Raw genomic sequence first — 24,502 nt, forward strand, 5'->3', positions numbered from 1 at the left:
ACAGGATCCAGGTTCTCCCCGGAGTGCGTGGTGCTGGCAGTGACAGCTACCACTCAGGAGAGCCTACTGGGAGTCTGCACACACTGTCTGTCTGTCTGTCCTCGTGTCTCCGGGGTGGGGCATCCGCACAGGTGTGGTATCACCCATGTTGCACAGATGAGGCTACTGAGGGTCAGGAAGGTTTTTCCTGAGGATAACAGCTGGCATCTGAATCTGAGTACATCCTGACTCCAAAGGCCACGCTTTCCCCCCTTCAGCAGAGTCCCACCAGGGGACCACCGCTTCGTCCACTCCAGCTGACTGTCAGGAGGTGGAAGATGGGCCCCGAGGCCAGGATCTCAAAGTGAGTCAGGGTCTGACCTCCTGGGGCAAAGCCGTAATCCACAGACCGGCCTGTACACACCGTGTAACGCTTAGACAGGAGGTCGGTCTGGGGTGGGGGCGGGGGCGGACCAAGGGGAGGACGGGGGTCATTCACTGAGACCTGTTCTTCGGAAGGTGAGGCTCTGGGGGAGGCCGCAACCCTCAAGTGCAGTCCGAAGCCTGGTCCCCAAGAACTGCTGGCGCCTTCATGGTCCAGAAAACCGCTTAAGTAAACCCTCTGCGGGTGGAGCCTCGGGTCTCGAGTATACTATTTAATGCACTACTCTGACGATAGTAAACGTGCTTCTGCACGTACCCTGCCGGGAAACCGGGGGGCTGCTCCCCAGCACACCGAGCTGCCCTGAGGGGGTCCTGAAAGAAGAATTAAAATGGAAGCGGGGAGGGAGCCCCCGAGGCCAGGCGTTCACTGCACACTCGGGTCTGGCTCAGAGCCTCGGGAGGGTGAGGGAAGGCACTTGTGTGAAGAGCCAGGACTGGGAACGGACCTGGGATGACGCGCGGGCCTCAGAAAGGAATTAGCTTAAGGAGCGTCCACTGAGAGAAAACGTAATGCTGTGTTAGAAGATCAAGAGGAGAAAAGGTCAGGTCCTACGGTGGGACCACAGGGAGGGCAAGATGGATCCCGAAGTGCTCCCCGTTGGGGTCGCGGGCCGGCGGGCGGGGGAGTGGGGTCTGCGGAGCAGGGGACGGAGTGGGGCGCTCAGAGGAAGGAAGAGAACAGGAAGGAGGATCAGCAGGTTGGAAAGGCGAATTCACACACACACTCCACGCACACAAGAGGACCAACTGGCCTAGACTCACAGCGAAACCACAAGCAAAAGCACACCCTGGAGCAAGAGAAGGGCCGGGGAGACGCTCCCACTCACACTGAGCTGAGTCTACGGGCGGGGCGCGGCCCCCTCTCCCCGCCCCCCTGCAACGGCTCCCTGCCGCGGCTTCGCGGGTGGGGGCAGCCAGTGTCCCTGCGCCCTCCCTTCGGATTGCCCTCTGGCCCAGCTGCCCCGATGCGCTCACTAGCCCCGGATGCTCCCACTAGCCCCGGAGGCCTGGCTCCCATTCGCGGGGGAACCTGGACACGACGCCTACAGCGCCGGGGCTGGAAGCCTCAGGCTGCCACTCTAACCCACCTGGTTGTGCATGAACTTGAGGTTGATCCCTTCGAGGGTGACCTGCAGCAAGCCCCCCTCGCCAGTCTTCATGTCCTGCACGGGGAACTCGCCACCCAATTCCGGCCCTGCGGCAAGGAAGGGGCGTTATCAGCTAACGGAGGGGGCGAGTCCCGAGGCCCGTGACCTCCGCGGGGCTCTCCGGGCGGATGAACACCAATGAAAGTCAACGGAAGGCATGGGCTCCGGGGCCGCCCCCTCCTCACCCGGCTTGATGCTCTGCTGGCGGGCGGCGGCGCGCTCCATGCTGTCCTTCACGCAGTAGTACAGCTCCCGACACTGCGGCACAGGGGGCGGCCGGCCGGTCAGACCAGGCCCCCGGGCGCCCCACCCCTCTGTCCCTGAACCCTGGACCTTGGAGGCAGCTTTATGTGGCCCACGCCACAGCCAGAGGCATGTGGATGGTGGTGGGGGAGGCCAGCGTGGCTCCCTTAAGGGTCCCTTCCCCGCAGGGAACTCCAGGTGTGGCCCTCATCGCCTGCCCCGCCCCGGACACACGGAGCTCACGGGTAGGTACCTTCTTAGTATAGAACTTGTTGAGCTGGGTCTCGGAGCCATTTCTGCGCCACAAGCACAGCACCTTGGTCTTGGGGCAGTAGGTCATGTTGATGAGTTTCTCGTACCACCAGCGCTCGTACACCGTCCCGATGTTACTGCGCAGCACCACGCAGTCGTCACACACCTGCGGGGCGGTCGGCAGCCCTGGTCTCCTGGGTCTCTTCCTCCCCGGGCCAGGGCCACGCCGTGGGCCGCCCCGCCCCCGGGACAGATGTACCGGGTGCTAGGAGCATCCCCCAGGTCAGGGTTCTCACCCGACACTCAGCCTAACTTGGCGGAGACGCAGACCCTGAACGGCTGGGCACGCGTCCACCGGAAGGGTTGCTGGCAAGGGGAGAGGCCAATGAGAGGAACTCGTAGGCCCGGAAGGAGGCCCGCACCTCACCTCAGGGTCGACTGCCTCTCACACGTTATGGAGATAAGTGCGGAGGCCATCTCCCGCCTCTACCTTTCAATCTTAGGAATAATCTCTTTAGTGATGGGGCACAAAGGCAGGGGACTGGGGCAGACTTAACCCAGGAGGAAAAAAAATGGACATGAACACATTTCCTAATCTTGGCTCAACTCCAGTTCTGCATAGATTCTTCTCAAAAATTAATTACACCAGTGACACGTGGACACTGCTTAATGCAATAATAAAAAACTATCCAGCACAGGATGGTATAAATTCAAAGGCCAAGTTCTCCTCCACAGGCCACAGTTCTCCTCCTCTTTCTTGCTCAACGTTCTCCCACAGGCCAATGAATATGTCCATCTGCCTTCAGTTATGGAGGAGGCAGTTCAGCACCATGGGTAAGAACACCGGTCTAAGATCTGACTGCCTGGGTTTACATTCCGGCTATCACCTTACTTAGCTGTGTCACCTTAAGCAAGTTAATCCGTGTCTGTATGTCCTCATGTATAAGATGGGGACAGCTATAACTTCATGGAGTTACTGTGAAGATTAAGTAAGTTAATGTGCATAAAATTCTCAGAATAAAGCCAGGCACATAGAAAGTACCCAAGAGTCAGCTGCTATACCAGTGATACAACTGTGATGTAGGAAACAGAATAATAATTCTGACGACCATACTGATGGTCCTCAAACCTTCCTGCATAGGAGACTTGTCTTCCTGAGTCCTGACCTTGCTCTGTGTTGGTGTCACACTGGCAGCACCTCAAACTCATCCTGGACTCCACATCTCTTGGGCAGCTCCTCCCTCTAAGCTCCTTGAGTAACTGGCATTTCTGTCCCCCCAGCTGCCTGAGCCAGGAATGAAGGTGTGATGTGAGACCCTACCATTCTGCCCCAAACACCCCAGGACACTCTTCCCCTCCCCTACTCCAGCCATTAAGTTCTAACTCTTCTTCAAGTCTTAAGCGCAAAGATCACTTCTGGGCATCACCCACAACGCCCAGGCCCTCTGCTGTGTATCCTCATGACATCTGCCCCCCAGAAATCTCTCATAATGCTCATTATCCTTTAGGACACTGGGTGTTTAATTACCTGACTTTCCCAATGGCTTATCAACCCTATAAGGGCAACAGAGACCTACCTCCCTGATTTACTACTGCAACCCCAAAGCCAGCAAAGCCAGCAGAGTGCCTGGCTGTAATGTGTGCTCCCTAAAAACTGGGTGAAAGAATAAGGAACACACGACTATCAGTTTAATCCACCTACATAAGACTTTACTGGAGTTCAAAAGCCCGAGGAAGAAAAGGGCCAGGGTAGCTGAGTGGGAATTTAGAAACTTGAATTCTACTGTAGCTGAACTCTGTGCTTCTCGATCTGAAAGATGGAGAGAACTACTCTGCTTTGCATAACCCTTTAAGAACATCATGTAGGGCCTTCCCTGGTGGTAGAGTGGATAAAAAGCAGCCTGCCAATGCAGGGGACATGGGTTCGAGCCCTGGTCCGGGAAGATTCCACATGCCTCGGAGCAACTAAGCCCGTGCGCCTAGAGCCTGTGCTCTGCGACGAGAGAGAAGCCACTGCCATGAGGAGCAGCCCTCGCTCGCTGCAACTAGAGCGAGGCCATACAGAAACAAAGACCCAGAGCAGCCGGAAACAACTGATTTTAAAAGAACGGCGGGGAAAAGACACTGAGAAGAACACACAATTTCTAGGCTAGAGACACAAAGGTAGCGACGTGTCACACTCGTCAGTGCTGGGGGAGGGGTAACTGGTGTAGTCTTTGGGATGGCAAGGTGGCAAAATCTATCAAACTGTAAACGTACCCAGTGGACACCTGTGTCTGTATGGCTGTGCCCCTCTGCTGTCCACCCAAAACTACCACGACATCATTAACTGGTTGCACTCCAGTGCAAAATGAAAAGCTTTTAAAAAGTTGTAAACATATTGTAAGCTTGATCCAGAAATGTCTTTTTAATTAATTTTTATTGGCGTATGGTCGCTTTACTAATGCTGTGTTAGTTTCTGCTGTACAGCAAAGTCAATCATCTGTAGGTATAGATCTACCCCCTCTTTCTTGGATTTCCTTCCCATTTAGATCACCGCAAGCATCGAGTTCCCTGTGTTACACAGTAGGCTCTCCTTAGTCATCTATCTTATACATAGTTTGACCCAGAAATTTCACACCAAGAATCTATCCTGTAGAAATTCTCATGTGACTGTGCGAAGATTTATGTTCAAGGATGACCAGTTAATCCTTGTTAAAAAAAAAAAAAAGAAAAAGTGGGAGGGACTAGTTAAATACATCATGGCACATCCAGAGAAAACCTAACGGTTGAGCCTCCATTTAAAAAAGACAGATTTCTATAATATGGAGACATACTATCAATATATCTATGATACATTAAGTGAAAAAAGTCAAATTATATAATAATATTTGTAATCTGGTATCACTTTTAGAAACACTGAAATAAAATTCCATATAGTAAGCTGTATTCAAACAAATACGCATTTTTTTTTAAATCTGAAGGGATTCACACCAAATTCTCTAACAGTGGTTACCTCTGAGACATGGCATTGGCAGGAAGTGAAAGAAAATTTTTACTTTTTACTTAATTCACTTCTACATGGTTTGAAACGTTTCCAGCATATACTCTTACTTTTGTAATTAAGATAAAAGGCAATAAAGGTGATTTTTAAAAAGTCTTTGCAAATTGTTATCCAGCTGATCACACAGCCAGCAGCCTGTGCTGAGAACGGTTAACTCCGATAGCCTCACAGTAGCCAGGCGCTGACAGAGTGAGCACGGTGCCCATGCTTTGCAGTACAAGGCGGAGCATCTATGAGTTGACAGACCCACCCCAAGCTCCACCGCCCTTGTCTGAGGCTCCTTGTACAGTGGTGGGAGTGGGTCCTACACGTCAGAGAATCCTCTTTAGAAATTTACTCTGCTGCAGGTGTCTGAAGTAGCCCTCAGCTCCAACAGGCACTCAGACAAATTCTATCACTTCAAGGGGACATGAACACAACAGCCTTCTGAGCTGCATCACATGTAAGTTTCTGCTGCAGAGCAGACACCCCCCCAATGTTTGCTAGATTACCTCTTCAAAAAGCTGTGACTGTGAAAATCAAATTTGACTGAACCAAAAGGCAACAGGGTGTTAGCTAATCTCACTGCTTTACAGAGGAGCTTTACTTGGCCCCTAAAAGTACTGAGAAAGAATCTTAGCCATTTTAGAATTAAAAACACAGAAATGAAGAAAACGTGGCCAACTTCCTTCATAATACTGGATTAAGAAAGGATTTTTATAGCTATGACTTAAAATCCAGAAGCCAGAAAATAAACGACTAATTAATTCAACTACAAAAAAAGTTAAAAAAAATTCTGCACGACAAAAAATACCATAAATCAGAAAACTAATGCAGAGCAGAGGCCAGATTCCCACGTGTGAACCCTCTGACCACAAGCAGAGAGCTGACCATACGAGGCGACCACCTAGTCTTCTGAAATACTGAAACCAAAACTGAACAAACCTCCAGACTGAACCGCTAGTGTGTACAAACACAAGTGACAGAGGAACAGGCTACACAACACTAAGGAGACGCAATCAGCAAAAAACCTAAAAGGTAAGATGGCCCCTCCACAGGCCTATGCTTTCCAACAAAATAAACAGCAACACGGAAGAGAAACTGGATGTTAAGAGATACTTTAGAGTCACAGCAACCAAAACTATAAATGCATTTTCTCTTTGACCCAGCTATCCCACTTCCGGGAACTCTTAGATGAAGCTTCCTTTCACGCATGAAATGAAGCAGGCACAGCATCACCCAGAGTCACACTACTAACAATATAAAAACCTGGGCGAAAACCAGGGTGTATATATGCTGACTGGCGAAATAAAGTGCAGTCTAGTCACATGGTGGAACACCACACGGCTGTAAAAAGAATGAGAACATTCTTTTTCTACTGATACGGAAGATCTCCAGGATATGTTTAAGGAAAAAAAGAAAAAGGTTCAGATCAGCAGATATGAAGTGCTACCTTTATGTTTGTGGTGTTGGAGAAGACTCTTGAGAGTCCCTTGGACTGCAAGGAGATCCAACCAGTCCATCCTAAAGGAGATCAATCCTGAGTGTTCACTGGAACGACTGATATTGAAGCTGAAACTCCAATACTCTAGCCACCTGATGCGAAGAGCTTACTCATTGGAAAAGACCCTTTTGCTGGGAAAGATTGAAGGTGGGAGGAGAAGGAGACGACAGAGGATGAGATGATTGGATGGCATCACCAACTCAATGGACGTGAGTTTGGGTAAACTCTGGGAGTTGGTGATGGACAGGGAGGCCTGGCGTGCTGCAGTCCATGGGGTCGCAAAGAGTCAAACACGACTGAGCTAGTGAACTGAACTGAACCTTTATGTAAGAGTAGGAAAATAAGAATTTATGTTTATATTTTATTGTGTTTGCGTAGAAAACCACTGGAGGACATAAAGTGGTTATAAATAAAAGTGGTTGCCTACGAGAGGAAGGGGTGAGGTGGTTGGAAAACCGAGTGGAAGGGGATAAGAATGAGACAAGACTTGCCAGTGTATACAATTTCATGTTGTTCTGACTTATGGACAATGCGACCGTATCATCTACTCAATCTATATGTAAAAGACAAGACAGGGAATTGTCTATTACATTACTTATTTGCATAAGAGCCTGACAATTAATCCAGCTAGTCAAGGCTATGGTTTTTCCAGTAGTCATGTATGGATGTGAGAGTTGGACTATAAAGAAAGCTGAATGCTGAAGAATTGATGCTTTTGAACTGTGGTGTTGGAGAAGACTTTTGAGAATCCCTTGGACTGCAAGGAGATCCAACCAGTCCATCCTAAAGGAGATCAGTCCTGGGTGTTCATTGGAAGGACTGATGTTGAAGCTGAAACTCCAATCCTTTGGCCACCTGATGCGAAGAACTGACTCACTGGAAAAGACCCTTATGCTGGGAAAGATTGAAGGTGGGAGGAAAAGGGGACGACAGAGGATGAGATGGTTGGATGGCATCACTGACTCAGTGGACATGGATTTGAGTTAACTCCGGGAGTTGGTGATGGACAGGGAAGCCTGGCGTGCTGTAGTTCATGGGGTCTCAGAGTCGGACACGACTGAGCGACTGAACTGAACTGAAAATTAATGATAAATGGACCATGAAAATGAATAAGTGGGGAAAAATATTCTGGCATCCGTTCTAGGAGTTTCTTGTGACTTTCAAATGACTTTCAAATGTCCCTCTGGGCATGAACCAGCAGCACCTACCTCCATGAAAAAGATATCTCCATTCGTGTCTGTCCCTGCATGTACCACGAATGTCTGCTTCTTCATGTGCCGGCTGCCACTGGACCGGATGGAGAGATCGCGTCCATTCTGAGGAAAGAGAGATCCTTCAGCAGTCTGGGCCCAGAATCCGCCATTCAGCAATTCAATTCCTATCGGTCTCCTCAGAGAAGCGCCATCTGCTGGCCACTGGCCACCATGGACGTGTTCACAAACTTCTTGGTCTCAGGATTCTTCTAACATTATTGATGACCCCCAAGGGCTTATGTTTTTGTGAGTTAAATTTATAGATATTTACCATATTAGAAATTATCACTGACAAAAGTTTTAAGTTTTTATTAATTCATTTAAAGTGTTAGTCGCACAGTCGTGTCCAACTCTTCGTGACCCCCCCAGATTGCACAGGCTGCCAGGCTCCTCTGTCCATGGAATTCTCCAGGCAAGAATACTGGAGTGGATAGGCATTCCCTTCTCCAGGGGATCTTCCCCAACCCCAGGGATTGAACCTAGGTCTCTCACATTGCAGGCAGATTCTTTACCTGAGCCATCAGGGAAACCCAATTCATTTAAAAGGAATTAGTAATTCATTAATAAGGTGGTGCAAGTGGTAAAGAATATGCCCGCCAATGCAGAAGACACAAGGGATGCGGGTTTGATCCCTGGGTCGGGAAGATCTCCTGGAGGAGGAAATAGGCAACCCACTCCAGTATTCTTGCCTAGGAAATCTCATGGACAGAGGCCTGGGCTACTGTCCATGGGGTCGCAAAGAGCTGGACATGACTGAGCGACTAGGTACAAGAGCACAACAATGAATCCATTGCATGGTAATATACATAACATATACTTTTCAAATAACTGTATCTCTCAGAACAAAAAAAAGTGAAGAGCAGCATTATTTTGCATTTTTGCAAGTTTCATTAATGTTTGGCTTATTAAAAAATAGTTGCATTCTCATATCTGCTTCTACATTCAATCCATTGTGACATGTTGCTTTGGCAGAGGTATATTAAAGACAACCTGACTTCAAAGATATCTATCTGGAAAAGGGAGGAGTATTCTACCAGGCTTTCCATATGTATATGTATATTCTTCTCTGATGCTGTACCAGAACCTCAAGTAGTTTCTTAAGCTTAGTTGCAATGTGGGATCTGAAAACACATCAGTGAACACTTTGTACTTTGCTACAGTGCAATCCATTTGTATGCTTGACACTTGGAGTTACACTTGGAGTGGTTAGTTGAATTTTCAACACCACACATTGAGCATCTGGAAAATACTGGTTTTTCAAGTTATGAAGCTCTTTCAAGTGCTGACACATTTCATGACATAATATAAAAAAAATCACATTCATTAATTCCATCACCAATCTTACTAGAAAAGTCTTTAAAATACTGGGAAGCTTTGAGCACAAAAGTCTGCTGAGAAAAATAAATAAATAAATAAAGTCTGCTGAGTACCCAAGTCCAAACAATGATAGTTTGTTAGTCATTCTTTCAAGTGAAAATGATGTCCCATAAACAAAGCTGCCAGTTCACCGTGCAGCTAAAATTGTCACAAACTGCTTTTCCTCCAAATGATCATTGCATTTTGGTTTGCGGCAGAAATGCTCTATGTGTATTTCTCATTTTGCCACACAGAATATTAGGAAGATGTATCATCAATAGTCAGATTTAAGAAAACTGATGACTTTAACTGCTTCATCGAGGACACTCGCAAGTCAACTGGCTGTTCATTTTCTTCCTAACCGAGAGAGTACAGAGGTGGGGCCGCCAGCATGCTTTGGTGCCACTGTCTACACTGCATTAAGGCACCAGCGGTTTTTACCCACTACTGCTTCTGAACCATTAGTGTGCATGTCAACCCAGTGAAAAAGGAAATAACATCTCAGTATTGTCAAGAAAACAGTATTCACCTTGTGGATCCACAAGGGTCCACAGACCACACAGATGCTGAAAAGGCTGCAATGGGATGGTTTCAGTGCAGAGACTCCTATCACAGAACAGAAGGGCAAACGCCTCATCTAGAGGCCAAGCCCTATGTTCAGAACTGCTGCTGCTGCTGCTGCTGCTAAGTCACTTCAGTCGTGTCCGACTCTCTGCAACCCTATAGACGGCAGCTCACCAGGCTCCCCAGTCCCTGGGATTCTCCAGACAAGAACACTGGAGTGGGTTGCCATTTCCTTCTCCAATGCATGAAAGTGAAAAGAGAAAGTGAAGTCGCTCAGTCGTGTCCGACTCTTAGCGACCCCATGGACTGTAGCCCACCAGGCTCCTCCATCCATGGGATTTTCCAGGCAAGAGTACTGGAGGGGGTGCCATTGCCTTCTCCGATGTTCAGAACTAGGAATTCTGAAAACATCTGAGCCAAGAAATGAGCTACAGGGAAGCCTCTCCGTTAGGCCTCGGGGCCCACGCCTAGGCAGCTGACCAGTGCGATGGAAGGAGCCTGAAGAATGGCTGAGACGTGCTCACCAGGTTGGCCAGCTGGTCAAGGACTTCATTGATTTGCTGACTGTACACAAGCCCAATATGGGACTTTCCCATCAGGCGCCTCACCTTCTTCCGGATGTCATTCTTATTTACCTGGAAAGCCAAAACAGAACCTCAATAACCAAGAGTGACTGCAGGGTATTCTCTCCACTGGATCAACTCATGTCTTCACATTAAGAGAGGCCGGGAGAACAGGCGGAGGAAAAACTCAGGAACTCATTCTCAAAACAACTCTCTTCTACCCACCAGGTCCTTTCAGAACAGGACTCTTCTACTTGGGAACACAGTTCTCTCCCACTGCTATAAAAACCAAATATAACCAAGTCAAACTAGAATCTGCCATTCACTGCTTTTCCAATGAGTAGTGCTTTTTACATCCACGGGAAAGTCAATATGATGAAGGACTAGTGCTGAAAAGTAAATTCTGAGCATCCTTTCTAAGGTTTCAGAATCTACTACTTGAAAAAACATTCTCTTTCCACTGAATCCTCTTGGGAGTTCGACAGGCATCCTAAAAATATTCAGCAAAGGAAGCCCACTTAAAATTCAAAAGAAACAAACAGCACACCGTCATCCCTCACCTTTACAGCACTCCCCAGCTGTACAGCAGCCTGGCTGCTTCAGGGAAGGGGATAAATGAGCTGCAGAGAGGCCTCGGACCTTCAGTGAGGAAGAGGGCCCTAGCAGGACGCCCTGACTGCTTCCCGACTGCCCCAGGATCCAGGCAACAGGAACAAGCCTTGTCCTCAGCATTGGCAGTAGCTGGATGTAAGCAGAACTGACACTACCTTCATCAGCAGCATGTACGAGATGAGGTTGTGCAAGAGTGTGGCCAGCAGACGGTCTTCATCGTCCTCCAGGCGCTTCCGGTCGTGTTCTCCCAGGGACAGGTACCTGAACGGGAGACCAGGACACATCAGCCCCCAGGTGGGAGGATGCAGAGTTAACGGGGAAGGGGCCAAATTTGCCTTTTCCAAGGGTTTATAGACCTCACACCTGTCTATCATTTCCTGGGGACCCTGGTCCATGCCCATTCCTTCTCTCTCCAACATCACGGCATCTAAGAACGCGTCTTCCCAGAACTGCATTTGGTCCCATAAAGTAGAACGCTCTTTGCCTGTGTGGAAGAGAGGGTTTCTTAGTGGCTTATATAACATATAAAGAAGGCGGCTGCCAAACTAAGATAAAGAGTAACTTCCAGCAAAGAAGGGAGTCTTTACAAATTCCAGAGCAAAGGAAACATCAGACTCGCCACCCCAGATGCAGCATTCCTGCCACCAGCCCCGGCTGCCTCCAAGTGAGGCCCAGCCCCTCCCGAGGAGGAGGGATGAACAGCACACACAGAAGGGTGGTTACTTATAGAAAAGGTCTCCATAGCAGCGTCCTCTAACTGGTCCCACATCGATCCTTTGTCCCTTCCTGCCAGTTTGTGAGCAGGAAGGACCATGGTAGCAAGGAAGTAAAAGAAGACAGAAAGATAGAGACTGTTGATTAATACTGGACTTCAGTCTCTCCTAGCGTTCTCCCACTGCCTTCCTCTCTCCAGACCCAGATAGTCGCCGGCTTCAGATATAAAAATGCCCTTTCATGTCCGCACTGAGATCAGCCAACGGCCACGCAGCTACTTGTCCGGTGCCACCCTCTTCCCTGGCTGAAGCCTGCTTCCTTCCTGTGCAAGAGGCCTTCTCGGTCTGTTTCTCACCTAGGAGTCCCTCGTAGAGGTAGACTCGCTGGCTGACGTCTTCAGAAAAGCGAACTGGGCTGCCCACCAGCTTCTCCTTCACACTTGGCTTCAAGCTATGGGCTTTACCCTAGACAGAAGAGACAACAGGTCAGCTGCCGAAGCACCAAGGGACAGGCGCAAAGGAAACCAAGCAGCTTATAAAAGAGGCCCGCACACTGGCCACCATCATTAGCCACATGTATTCCAGTAGCCCTGCCTTTGCCACTCTGCTCACTTCAAACAGAAGTCACTCTGGGACTTCCCTGGTGGTCCAGTGGTTAAGAATCCACCCGCCAATGCAGGGGACACGGGTCTGATCCCTGGTCTGGGTAGAATCCACATGCCACGGGGCAACTAAGCCCGTGCTCCCTAAAGCCCATGCACTGCAACTAGAGAAAAAGCCTTCACTCAGCAAAGACCCAGCACAGCCAAAAATAAATAAAAGAAACTTTTTTAAAAAAGAAGTCAATCTGATAAAACTGCTTTCGGTTACTGCCTCCCGAAACAGGTAATCGACCTTTCAGTTTTACTTATTTTTACCTCCTTTCGTTTCTATAAGACTCTTTGCTCTTAAAAATTAGACAAATTCTCTGTAGCAGCGTGACACAGTGAAAGAACACTGGGTTTAAACTGAGAATGACCAAGAATCAGATTCCTGCCTCTTGCTAGCTATGTGATCTTTGGTACAAAACTTTTTAGCTTATAGAACAGTCTTATGGACTCTGTTGGAGAGGGAGAGGGTGGGAAGATTTGGGAGAATGGAATTGAAACATGTATAATATCATGTATGAAACGAGTTGCCAGTCCAGGTTAGATGCACGATACTGGATGCTTGGGGCTGGTGCACTGGGACAACCCAGAGGGATGGTATGGGGAGGGAGGAGGGAGGAGGGTTCAGGATGGGGAACACATATATACCTGTGGCAAAGTCATTTCAATATTTGGCAAAACTAATACAATATTGTAAAGTTTAAAAAAAAAAAAAAAAAAAACTTTTTAGCTTCTCAGACTCATTTTCTTCATCTGTAAAAGGAAGGTTATAATACCCACTCAACAAGACTATTCCAGGGATAAAATGAGAAAAGACATATAAATCACTCAGTGTCTGGCACACGTGCGTGCACTAAGTTGCTTCAGTTGTGTCCAGGCTCCTCTGTCCATGGGATTCTCTAGGCAAGAACACTGGAGTGGTTGCCACGCCCTCCTCCAGGGGACTCTTTCCAACTCCCACGTCTCATACGCCTCCTGCACCGACAGGCAGGCTCTTTACCCCTGGCGCATGGCTGGTGTTTGACAAATGTTAATGTTTTCTCTCTTACCATCTCTTAGAAATATCTTCCCACATAAAAACAGCACTTTATCTGCCATTTGCACAACATTAGGCTTTCTGTTCATTTGGGAAAGATTTTTAGCTGGGGAAGGGGTAGCTCTCACACCCATTTCACAACACGTGAGGCAGCATAAGCAGAGAAGCCACTGATCAGAGGCTCCTGGGCAATAAATACCTGATGAGTGTGTCCAAACGCCAGCTGCCTGGTTCACAGCCAAAGACTTCGTTCAGGGAACCGTATTAACTTAATATAATGCCATTTCTTGCCAAAGCAGCCTATTTTTTTGAGCCAAGAAATTTAGGTAACTGCTCTCGGCAACTCAACCGCAGGAAGCGCCCTCGCCCAGAAGCACAGGACAAGTAAGAATCTGTCCCGGGAAGGTGCCAGGAAAGGGAGGCCACAGCTGAGCGGCTTCTTGCAAGACAGCTACGGCACAGCATGTACCTCAGCTTCCAGAACAGAAGCACACTAGAAGGATTTAAGATGCTCTTAATTAAAAGGGTCTGTTTAGACTCAGGGCAAGTTACAGTGCATGAGTTTGAATGGCTCTGGTGCCTACCCCTACCCCCCACTCTGGGATATCACTGGCTCTGTCAGAAGCAGGGCTACACAAGGCCCTGGGGTGGGAGTGATCGCCAGGGCTGCATGATTTATTTCATTTAAACTTCCTCTCCCATTCTCCCCACAGACCAAAGATGAGGACCTCTGAGCTCAGGCGGAGAACACCCATCCTGAGCTCTGCCTAACCAAGCGGCGAGAGTGTCAGAACCCTTAACGCTGCCTGAGGATGCCTGTATACACTGCAGGGCAGTGTGTCTACAGACAGGGACTAAAAAGAACCCATTTAATTCCTGCTGATCACTGGCTTACTGTATAACCTAGGGCAAGATCTTTTTTTTCCCCCTAAGGCTTTGTTTCCCTCACCTATCAGAAGAGATCAGTCATAGCAACATACAGAACTGCAAACTTGTTGAGAAGGGGAATCATGCCTTGTCACCCCTGATTCTTTCTTACAGAATCTGGCATTTAGTCAATCACTTAATAGACATTTATTCACAAAGGAAAGCTTCAAATAACTGTTAGGAACACACTAAAATGAAATGCTATTTTAAGGTCCTACATAAACAAAGCAGTGACCAGAATGAAAACAGGCTGACTGGGACAGAATGAGAGCTGCAGCTGCCCTGACACGGCCACAAAGGCATCACGTTGTTTATTTTAAGCGCAGGGGTTATTGCCACATAGGAGTCGAAGCCCTTATGTGACTGGGCAGGAAGCCTAACTCATCAATGATTCAGGAGAAGGTTCTGAAAGTCCTAGAGCATGGCACTGGATGACTCTGCAAAGAGCTAATTTAAGAAACATTTTCCTGAGGGTCAGATATATGAAGGTTATCCACGCCTGCCTTCCCTTTTGCCTCCTAACTGCCTCCTAAGTTTCGACCTTTTCTAACCTAGCCCCATCCCGTTGAGCTTACAAAGATGGCACTGGTGGCAGAGTTGGTCTCGATCTCGCTGTCAGACAAGGTGCCTCGAGAGCCTGCCAAGTAGGCGCTGCCCTCGCCGCCTGGGCCATCACCCGCACTGCTGCTGAGGTCGCTGTCTGCTCCCAGGGTCTCTCCGGAGCTGTTGCTCACCTGCAAGAGAAGAAAGGCGGTAAGGGATCTCCCCCAGGGGTGCGTCCCAGAGATGCCAAGCTTCTTAGAGCCTTCTGCTGCCGTGAAGAAAAAAAAAAAGACCCAGCATCAAAGGCGTGTTAAGATAGCCTCTGGAAATACCTTCTTTATAAGATGAGGAGACGCCCTGGGTGAAATCTCAGGGTCTGAGCCCACGGACAAAGACCTATGACAGGGACACGTCTCCACCGAGAGAACCAAGCTGCCTTGAGACTAAGAACAGCCTCCATAGGAGAGAGGAAACCCCCTTTTTCCAAAGGGGGACCCACACCCCGCCCACCAAGGTGCCAGCGTGGTGTTCCCCTACCACGGTGCTAACTTCAGAGTCCTGACTTGAGCTTCGGATCATCACAGCGGGACTCACACTGATGACAGAGTCTGGATCGGTCCTCTGAAATGAGACATGCGGACTCAGACACAGCAGGGAGGTGGCCCATCCATGCTCTGCTTCCCTAAGAAACACTGTATCTTCTTCCTCCTCCCATCCCCACCCTTCTGTTGTCATCCCCGGATAGGTCATGACAAATCAGCTCTTTTTCCTGAATATAAAATATGTAGGACTTACAGAATAAGAAAAACAATGAATGTAAAACAGATACACGCTTGCTACGGAAAATACATGAAAGAAATAAGGAGATTAAAAAAAAAAGCCATAAACTTACCACCCACATTAATCACTGTTATTTAATCTTAGCAAACTTCCTTTCAGTCTTTTCTATGTATATTTTAAAAGTAAAATCTGATTCACACTGTATATAGCTTTGTAAACACTTTCCCATGTCACTAAATTTTTGAAAATAGTCATTAATGGATACTAATATTGCATTACATGCATGCTGCTGCTGCTGCTGCTAAGTCGCTTCTGTTGTGTCCGACTCTGTGTGACCCCATAGATGGCAGCCCACCAGGCTACCCTGTCCACAGGATCCTCTAGGCAAGAATACTGGAGTGGGTTGCCATTTCCTTCTCCATTACATGGATGCTGCTGCTGCTGCTAAGTCACTTCAGTCGTGTCCGACTCTGTGTGACTCCATAGATGGCAGCCCACCAGGCTATGCCGTCCCTGGGATTCTCCAGGCAAGAACACTGGAGTGGGTTGCCATTTCCTTCTCCAATACATGAAAGTGAAAAGTGAAAGGGAAGTCGCTCAGTCGTGTCTGACTCTTTGCGACCCCATGGACTGAAGCCTACCAGGCTCCTCCGTCCATGGGATTTTCCAGGCAAGAGTACTGGAGTGAGGTGCCATTGCCTTCTCCCACTTATTTCACCATTCCTCTGCGACTGGATATTCATGATGTTTCAAGGTTGTCTTTTTATTTTGGTCTTAAAGTATTCTGAGATAGCAAACTGTTAACACTCACGATTCTGAACAAGGTTGTCACAAACCTGGGAACCAGATGTCAGGCTCACACCACTGTCTGCGCTGACCTGGGACTTTTTCTCGTCGGTCTCACCAAGGTCAAAGGTGGGTTTGATTACTTCAGGCCCTGAGGAGGGGAAGACTTGTGTTACTCGGTATACAGGCTAGGGGCAGGCTGGCCAAGGGAGTGGGACAGAGGCACAGCCTGGTCCCAGACCTGTTCCGCGTGTCCCAGTCACCTTTCCAGGGACTGCCACTCACTCGGGCCCCACTGGAAGAAGTCCCAGATGCCTTAAGAACCAGGCAGGGAAAAATCAGACCTGGTCTCAAGGGGTTCTGCAGCCATCTTCTTAACTAGAGAAGACTCTGACTGCATCATCCTAAGGAGGAAAAGTTACACAGACAAACCACGCTCCACTGCACTCAGGGTCAGCGCTCCACCAGGCCTGAGAGCCTTCCAGGGTCCCCCGGTCCCTGTGCTTTCCCATAAATACGTCTGAAGGGACCAGGGCAGGAGGAGCCAGGGAGACTAAAGAACACCAGCTGTCTCAGTGGACACTGCCCACCAACCCCCACAGCTTCTACGTCCAGGGTTAAAAGGCAACCCCGTCTTTCCCACCCATCCACAATGGTATGGCAGAAGGACAGAATGACAGAAAGCGAGAAAGCGTGCCTAGGCAAGCCACCAGAGAGTCGGGAAGCTGCAGACTCAACACGGAGGGACAGCAACCATCTCTGCCAACTGTGCCCACAGGCCTTCCAGTGGGTGCGGGAGATTCAGCCAATGAGGGGCGCTGAAATAGGCAAATGTTCTCCCCACCAACTCTGGGGCGACAGAAAACCCAGCCCTGGGGGCCTTTACGCAGCGGATGCCCTGATCACCGCCTGGTTTACCACAAGGGGAAGGGGCAGAAGCAGCCTACGAGCACATACCTAGGTGTCACACACCACCTACCTGCTTTCGTTCCAAATACCCCCCAAGAGCAAATTTGGGGTGGGGCTGACCAAGGGGGCCTGCCCCGACTGGGCCTGGGGAGTTGGCAGGTATGGGAGACTTGGGAACGGGAAGGGGCATTTGTTCCTTACTCTGTTTTTCCAAAGCTTTTTGATTTTTCACTTCCTGGTGCTTGCTCCACAATTCTACCCCAGATGCAATGTAAGCAGGAGAGAAAGACAGAGAGAGTCAGAGGCTGGTCAGACAGATGAAATGGAAACCCCAACCACCCAAGCTGCTTCTGTCTCAGGCACAGGACTACAAATCAAGAGATCAAGAGAGATCTTCACTGAGGGGAAGGGGGGGAAACATCAAGAGCTCTAAAGCCTTCCCCCTGCCGCCAGCTCAAGAACTAAATTCCTTTCCGCATCTCAATGCATCAGTAAAAATCCCTCCGAATGTCAGAGCCAGAGAAGCCTTTGATCAAGCTCCTTCATTCTGGTGCGAGGAGACTGATCCCAAAGAGGCTGAAACACTTGCTCAAGATCACATAACCCAGGGGAAACTTCTACCACACCGCGCTCTCTCTGCCAAATGAGCCGGGCAACAGCAAACTTTAAAGATTCCAGATCAGACAGATGATCACCTCGTGCAGCCAAAGGGCCCCAGAAGCATCAGCACAGATCTGGTGCTTCTCTGGACTGGACAGAGGCCACTTGTGCAGGCAGTTAGCATCCTTCCCTGTTGCTACCAAAAAACCCAACTTACCCTCAGAATCAGTGCCTGCCCTGCCAAAAGACCCATCTTAGCCAGTAGAGGTGGACAGAGATCCCTAAATGGTCAAGAAGAGCATCTTAGTGGGGGTAGAGAAGAGGAAATAGTCATCACAGCAATTCTTTTCTTGAAAGAACTTTAAAGTCTACTTGGTCCAATCTCCTCGCTTCCCAGGTGAGGAGATACAGACCCTGAAGGGAAGCGATCTGTCCAAAGTCCTTTTCTTTTCTGGAGGCTGATCTAGGATTAAAACTCCAGATCTCCAGACTGGCAGGTCAGTATAGTTTCTAGAGCATCACAACAGGCTGGCTGCCTCTAGGAAAGTATTTTGCCAGCTAGAGAAGGCCAGTTTCCCGCTCCACATTACCATTTAAGGGGGTAAAAGTTATTGGCTCATGGATGTGGCAAAAACACGCTTCAGTTAGAAGCATGTTCCCCAGGGATCTAGAACCAGAAAAAGAGAGAGATACAATCTAGATGACTCCAGGTCAGGTGGGGAGTGAGTCAGACAGACGCCCCGAGAGCTCACCAAGGCACTGCCTCAGTGGGAACGGAGAAACAGCACAAGTAGAGCGAACTCTAACACCAAGTCCAGTGAGGAAGAGCGGACTCAGAACTCTGGACCTCAAGGTCTAGAGCCCAGGGAGATGGGGTGGCCGGACATGCCCCAGAGGAGCAAGTCCGAGGGCAGTGTGATGCCTGGATGGGGGGGAAGCTGGCTGTAGAGACCCAAACCATCACAGTGTTACAGCCCAGAGATGCATCCGTAAACTGCCTTATAGCTTCCAGGAACTCTCCACTAAGTGAAGCAATCCCGATGTATATAAGAGAGGGAGGGAGGGGAGTCCAGCTCAGACTCCGGCAGTAAGCTCCACTGGGCCCCCTAAACAAAACTTCCGCTCTTCCTTTAAGGCTCAGGTGAGAGTGACTGTAAACGAAACATCAGGGATAAAGAAGTATAAAGAGACATGGCTAGAATGGACACAAATCTGTCTCCCTGTCTGGAAAGCAAAGCGTGGGGAAGAGAGAGGCGGGATTCTGGATGGATTGAAAGGAGGCAGGGACACTGAAGAAGCCAGAACTCCTCCAGCACACACAACACGTGATACACACCGATAGATGCCACAAAGTTCTCTTCCTTTAGACTTCTGGTGTCCAGTTCTTTGGGACTCTTTCCTGGGGCACTCGGTGCCAGAGGTCCCAGCTGGGGGACCCTCAGCTGTGCCATGGCCTTTGGGTCCCCCCGCCCAGCCAGGCCAGGATCCTTGCCGACTGGTGTACTGATGCTCTCTGTGGGACTTCTCTTCCGCTTGTCTGGTTCTGAGGAAAAGATGAAACACACGAAGAGGTCAAAAGAGACAGAGAGGACTTCCCTGGCGGCCCAGTGGCTAAGACCCCGAGCTCCCCACGCTGGGGGCTCACGTTCGATCCCTGGTCAGGGAATGAGATCCTACGTGCTGCAATGGAGAGTTTGCATGCTGTAACTAAAGATCCCACTTGCTGCAACTAAGACCATCTTTGCGCAGCCAAATAAGTAAATAAGTGTTTCTTTAAAAAAAAAGAGAGAGAGTCCAGGTGTGGAATGAGGTGAGAGAAGCGAGGACAGAGGAGAAGGTGGAAGGGAAGAAGCACAGAGAAAGAAAAGCGGGCCTCGTTCTCTCCCACGACAGAACACCCGCTAGGTAAAAACACGCGCTAGAAAAGCCCAGAGCCTCAGAGGAAGCAGCCGGCGCTGGGAGTCCCGTCAAGGGGCCGAGTCCTTCTCTGCGGATGGCACGGCGCCCTGCTGGCCCCACCCCTACCTTTACTGTAGTAGTGGGTCTGGGCGATCTCCAGAAGCCCGAAGATGCTGGCCATGCCACCCAGGCCAGCGTGGGCAAAGGACTGCTCCAGACTGAGGACTGTGCACTTGAGCAGATCCAACATGCCCTTGTACACCTTCCGGCTGATCTCCTGCAACGACAGCCCGGGGCCGAGAGTGGGCACCGCTCTCTCCAGCGTGGCGTCCCCACCCCTTCTCCCCGGGCGACCCCCGGCCCTGACCACGTCGGGGATGACATCCTGCCGGGCCTCGTCCTCGGACTGCACCGTGCGGTTCAGCTTGCTCAGGACGAAGACGCGCAGCTGCTCGCTCTCCAGCAGCCGCCGCACCTTCTTCATGTTGAGCCAGCCGACGCCCTGGCCGTCCAGCACGCTGTGCACCACCTCCTTCAGGAACTGCTGGTTCTCACTGAGGGTGGGGAGGGTCCACACACTTTTGGGGTCGGCGGCTCCTTGGCAGAGCATCCCCCACTTTCACCATGCTAGATGTTTGCCCCCGGGGGCAAAAACACGAAGCCCCTTTCCAAAGCACCAGGTCCTCTGCGAAGCCCCCCCCAGACGGCCAGGTGTGCCCAAGGACCTAGTACCAACCCCACCCTCCTCCACACCACCAGTGACGGCTGCCTCACGGGGGCCGAGTCGAGTGCGGAGGGGTTTCACCTCTCTCTCTCTCTTCAGCACCTCTCAGGTTTGGTACAGGAATCGCTACCTCCATCTGAGAACCTTTCAAATGGCCCTGGGGACTTCTCGGCCGTGCCCAACTCGAGGGACCCAGGTTCGATCCCTGCTCAGGGAACTAGATCCCATATGCTATGGGGGAGTTCACATGCCACAACTAAGGATCCCACGTGACAATGAAGATCAAAGGTCCCGAGTGCTGCAACTAAGCCCAGAGCAGCCAAATAAGTAAGTCAATATTTACACAGGGGAAAAAAACAAAAAACAAGGAAACAGTGCTGCCCTTTATTACCTAGAGTTGCTGGCTCGGCCCTGGGGTGACGGGGGCTCTCTCTTCACGGTCGGGCTGTGTTTAATGACGGACGACTTCTGGTCCACCAACGCCCGCCTGTGCCCTGCAGTCAGGAAGGCAGAACAGACGGCGGCGTCACTCCTGGGGTCCAGGAGCGAGGCTCAGCACAGCCCCCGGGCAGCCACGCTCCGCGCCCATTCCCTGGAGGGGCTGGGTGCGGGCAGCCCCGGGGTGTCACACACACACAGGTGGAGACCAGCCACGTGGAGGAGGTGGGGATGGAGGCTCAGGCCACTCCACATGCACCAGCAGCGCGCCCCACGGGCAAGCACGGGGGGGCGGGGCAAGGCGGGCCACTCGAAGTGATGCCGCTTGCTCCGGGAGGAGGATGGCCCTCGGGCAGGCACAGGAGATGCTAGGAGAAAAAAGATCATGCAGAGCTCACGGGCAAGACCCACCTTCACCACTCCCGGGGCCGGCTTCAGTAACAATCTCCATTAGAGTATTTAGCCCAAATACTGGGACACAAAATACACAATTAGTAGGTGCACCGTGATACCACCACCCTGCACCCCGCGATGGAGCTGCCAGTCAGGTCGTCTCAGCATCCTCCCGAAGCTTAGTGCCCGTGACCTTTGTTCTCGGGCACCTCCAGAGGCTGGAAGCCGAGTGGCCAAGGGGACAAGCCCAGGCTCTGGGAAAGACTGTCCTTAAGACTATGGCCTCTCCTAGCCAGAGGCAGGGGAACGACACCAGGAGCCTTTAGGTACTCACGGACGCATGCATGAGAGACAGCTGTTTCATGAAACATCCAGCACCGGGCTCCAGAGGGCCCACAGGGAGGCAGAGGGAAGTGCCCCCGATGCGTCATGGGGAGGGGGCAGGGCTGAGGATGGGAGTGGGTGGGAGGGACCAGTGCAGCGGATGGAGTGAAGCGCCCGCATGCAATGAGAGCGAGGCGATGCCTGTCCCCTGCAGCTGTGTCAAACGAGAGCCAGCGCCGCTGCCGCCTTTCCATCCCTAACCTGCCGTGCCTGGGCTGATCCGCCCTGCAGGCCTGGTGAGCTCCCTACACGCGCCACTAGACGTGATGTCCTCACCCCCATCCCCACCAAAGAACGTTCCTGAGATCCCTAACATTTACTAATTGGTGGGGAGACACGCCAGTTAAAAAATACACGAAACTGCTGCTCATTTGGCTTTCTTCTTTGATTAAATATTTCAGCACAAACTCCAAAGGAAACAAACAAAGCAGAGTAAATTCAGAAGAGCCCGTCAAACTGTGGGAGATCACAAATGAAAATCCACTGAGGTCTTAATTGCCCCTCGATGCCAGCCAATGCTACACTCATGGAGCCCTGAGCTGACAGGAAGCCAAAGTAAGAGGTCTCTTGACGCTGTGAACACTGCCAGTCTTTTCACAACCATCCCCTGGTGGGCCAGCTCCTTAGGATGGAGTCTGTCCTAAGCCCCTGCAGGAGGAAGCTGGCGGAAGACTGGTGGCAGCCAAGGAGCCCTATGTGGATTAAGTGCCTCTGACAAAGGTTGCTCCCAGAAGCAGCAGTAATCCCCCGGTTGCCATTATCCTAAATGATACGACAGGGCCTTTTCTTTAGCTACGAAAGACAGTTTCCACCTGAAAACCAGAGGAGAACTCGTACGATGTGCAGTGAGAGCCATGAGAAGCGTTACATGAGAGGCAACGGCCGGGTCAGATAATTCAGCATACACGGGGTTCCTGACAAGTACCCACGGGCCTGAAATATTTCCCGGAGAACCTTGGCTTGGCAGAAGGAGGGCGGTAGTCACCTTTCAGACTGGGGAAGGGCGTGCTCTTCTCTCGGGCTCCTTTGGTGGGCAGTGTGAGGTTCGAAAGGCTGAAGCTGGTGCTGTGGTTCCGATACAGGCTGCCTGTCCAGGGGGCGGGCGAGAGCCATGCGTCAGGGGGGTGAAGCGTCAGAGCACTCCCCTCCAGGGGCTGGAGCACCACTTCCACCCTCCTCTTCAGACGTAATCCCAGAGCCCCTCATCTAAGCTTAGAAAGGACCACTGCTAACTTAGGACAAACAGAAGAGCTACTGCCAGGAATGCTCAGAACCCCCAGGAACCACTTTCTCTGGCTGCCTCCCATGGTAACACCCAAGCCTCTCCTCTACTGCCAGCCCAGCGCAAACGCCTGGCAGATAATGTACTTCCCGTCTGACGCTGGTACTGTCCCTTCCGGGCTTCTAAAAAAAAAACCCTCACCATCACAGTGATCCCCCCATGATGGCCTTCTCTGGCCCCTAGTCTGTCTTTAATCTTGAACTGACACCACCCTCATTTCTGGTAATATTCTCTATGTACAAGTCAATGTCACGTAGATTTCAACGCATATGTGTGAAAAAGTCCTTCCCCCAGGCAGAGAAGGTATTAGACATAAATCTCAAATCAAATTTGACCAGAACGTTTCCACGAAATACATGTACAAGGGTCATGATTTTAATAAAATGATTCCTTTTCATTTCAACAGCCAGCTGTCTTACCCTCAAACAGACTGAAACCTCCAGGCATAAAGACAGTGACTAATCTGTCCCTGCTCTCTGTTGACTTCCCCCGAAAATACCTTATTTGGCATCACTCAAACGACCTGAAGAGGAGCTTGACAATGCCAACCCAGCCCTACGTCTGAAGTCGTAAGCAGCGTCTGCTGTGGTCAGGCCCTGCCGGACAGGAGCTGGGGCCGAGGCGGGCGGGAGCTGCAGGCACTTACTGGCCAAAGACATGATGCCCCCGAAGCCCTCCGTGCTGTTGCTGGAGACAGTGGAGGTGGGCGAGCTCGCTCGAGAGTCCGACTCTGCGTCTGAGTCACTTGCCAGCTTCAAGCTGCTGGGCCGCAGCAGCTTTTGAGCCCTTGAACACACAGTGGCACCTCTGAGCCCCAGGCAGGGCTACCGAGTCCTGGGCGGTGGGCCTGACTACACTGCACTCCCTTCCCGCAGTGCCTACAGGCAGGTCTAGATCAAAGCATGAGCCTCTGGGGACGCCGGGCCTCACGAGCCTTCGGACTGCCTGGACTTTCTGGTCCACCCTCGCCCCAGAGCCCATGGGGGTGAGGCCCTTCCGTCACCCCTCTAGGGGCATCCGCAGGCTCTCACCGATGGCCACTGACATGCTGGCTGAATCGGGGGGTGTAACTTTCACCCTGCTCATCGTCTTCCTCAGGGGGAAAGCCACACTGGGGCTGGAGGCACGGGCTGTCAGAGGCTCGCTGGCGCACTGACCCCTCTCCGGTTTCTGTCTGATGCCTGTCCATGCTGCACTTGCCCATGCCGGGAGGCACGGTGGGTACGGACTTGGGGACGCCTCCTGCCGCCTTATCGTCGGTCTCTGCTGAGTCAACAGGTTCCTGGGAACATATTAAATACAAAGAGGTCACCCAGGGCCTGGGGTGCCTTCCCATCTTTCTCAGCTGGGCAGGGCCAAGCCAGGCCTGGTAGATTCTGAGCCTGAGGCGTGTGTGAGAAACATCTCCGTGACACCCCTGTTCTCTCTGCACAAATTATGCAAGGGCGAAATCTCAGCTCACCCCTGAACAGGGCTGTGTGTCCTCCTTCTGGGGTCAGAC

The 24,502-nt window shown here is 50.8% G+C and overlaps 1 protein-coding gene across 31 annotated transcripts in view; it reads right to left on the reverse strand.

The window, feature by feature from the left end:
- The window catches only part of MADD (MAP kinase activating death domain), a 40,583-nt gene that overhangs the window by 3,464 nt on the left and 12,617 nt on the right, over nucleotides 1-24,502 (reverse strand). For 10 of the 31 annotated variants that reach the window (XR_003514637.1, XR_003514636.1, XM_027562403.1 and 7 more), the window contains exons 13-33: nucleotides 24,033-24,283; nucleotides 23,648-23,787; nucleotides 22,705-22,806; nucleotides 21,354-21,413; nucleotides 20,896-20,998; nucleotides 20,148-20,334; nucleotides 19,907-20,057; nucleotides 19,218-19,424; nucleotides 17,483-17,536; nucleotides 16,423-16,523; nucleotides 15,344-15,427; nucleotides 14,839-14,997; nucleotides 12,010-12,118; nucleotides 11,664-11,726; nucleotides 11,304-11,424; nucleotides 11,096-11,201; nucleotides 10,290-10,400; nucleotides 7,801-7,908; nucleotides 2,068-2,232; nucleotides 1,757-1,829; nucleotides 1,512-1,618 (exon numbers count right to left, since the gene is read on the reverse strand). Coding sequence is in view for 29 of the 31 variants with exons in the window: in XM_027562403.1 (XP_027418204.1) it covers nucleotides 1,512-1,618; nucleotides 1,757-1,829; nucleotides 2,068-2,232; nucleotides 7,801-7,908; nucleotides 10,290-10,400; nucleotides 11,096-11,201; nucleotides 11,304-11,424; nucleotides 11,664-11,726; nucleotides 12,010-12,118; nucleotides 14,839-14,997; nucleotides 15,344-15,427; nucleotides 16,423-16,523; nucleotides 17,483-17,536; nucleotides 19,218-19,424; nucleotides 19,907-20,057; nucleotides 20,148-20,334; nucleotides 20,896-20,998; nucleotides 21,354-21,413; nucleotides 22,705-22,806; nucleotides 23,648-23,787; nucleotides 24,033-24,283 (2,562 nt within the window). In the remaining 2 variants the exon portion in view is untranslated. The remainder of the gene's footprint in view (nucleotides 1-1,511; nucleotides 1,619-1,756; nucleotides 1,830-2,067; nucleotides 2,233-7,800; nucleotides 7,909-10,289; nucleotides 10,401-11,095; nucleotides 11,202-11,303; nucleotides 11,425-11,663; nucleotides 11,727-12,009; nucleotides 12,119-14,838; nucleotides 14,998-15,343; nucleotides 15,428-16,422; nucleotides 16,524-17,482; nucleotides 17,537-19,217; nucleotides 19,425-19,906; nucleotides 20,058-20,147; nucleotides 20,335-20,895; nucleotides 20,999-21,353; nucleotides 21,414-22,704; nucleotides 22,807-23,647; nucleotides 23,788-24,032; nucleotides 24,284-24,502) is intronic. The other 21 variants (XM_027562417.1, XM_027562427.1, XM_027562413.1 and 18 more) reach the window with 16 other exon arrangements.

The sequence above is a fragment of the Bos indicus x Bos taurus genome, chromosome 15 (genome assembly GCF_003369695.1).
Source record: "Bos indicus x Bos taurus breed Angus x Brahman F1 hybrid chromosome 15, Bos_hybrid_MaternalHap_v2.0, whole genome shotgun sequence".
In the NCBI taxonomy this organism is placed as follows: Eukaryota; Metazoa; Chordata; class Mammalia; order Artiodactyla; family Bovidae; genus Bos; species Bos indicus x Bos taurus.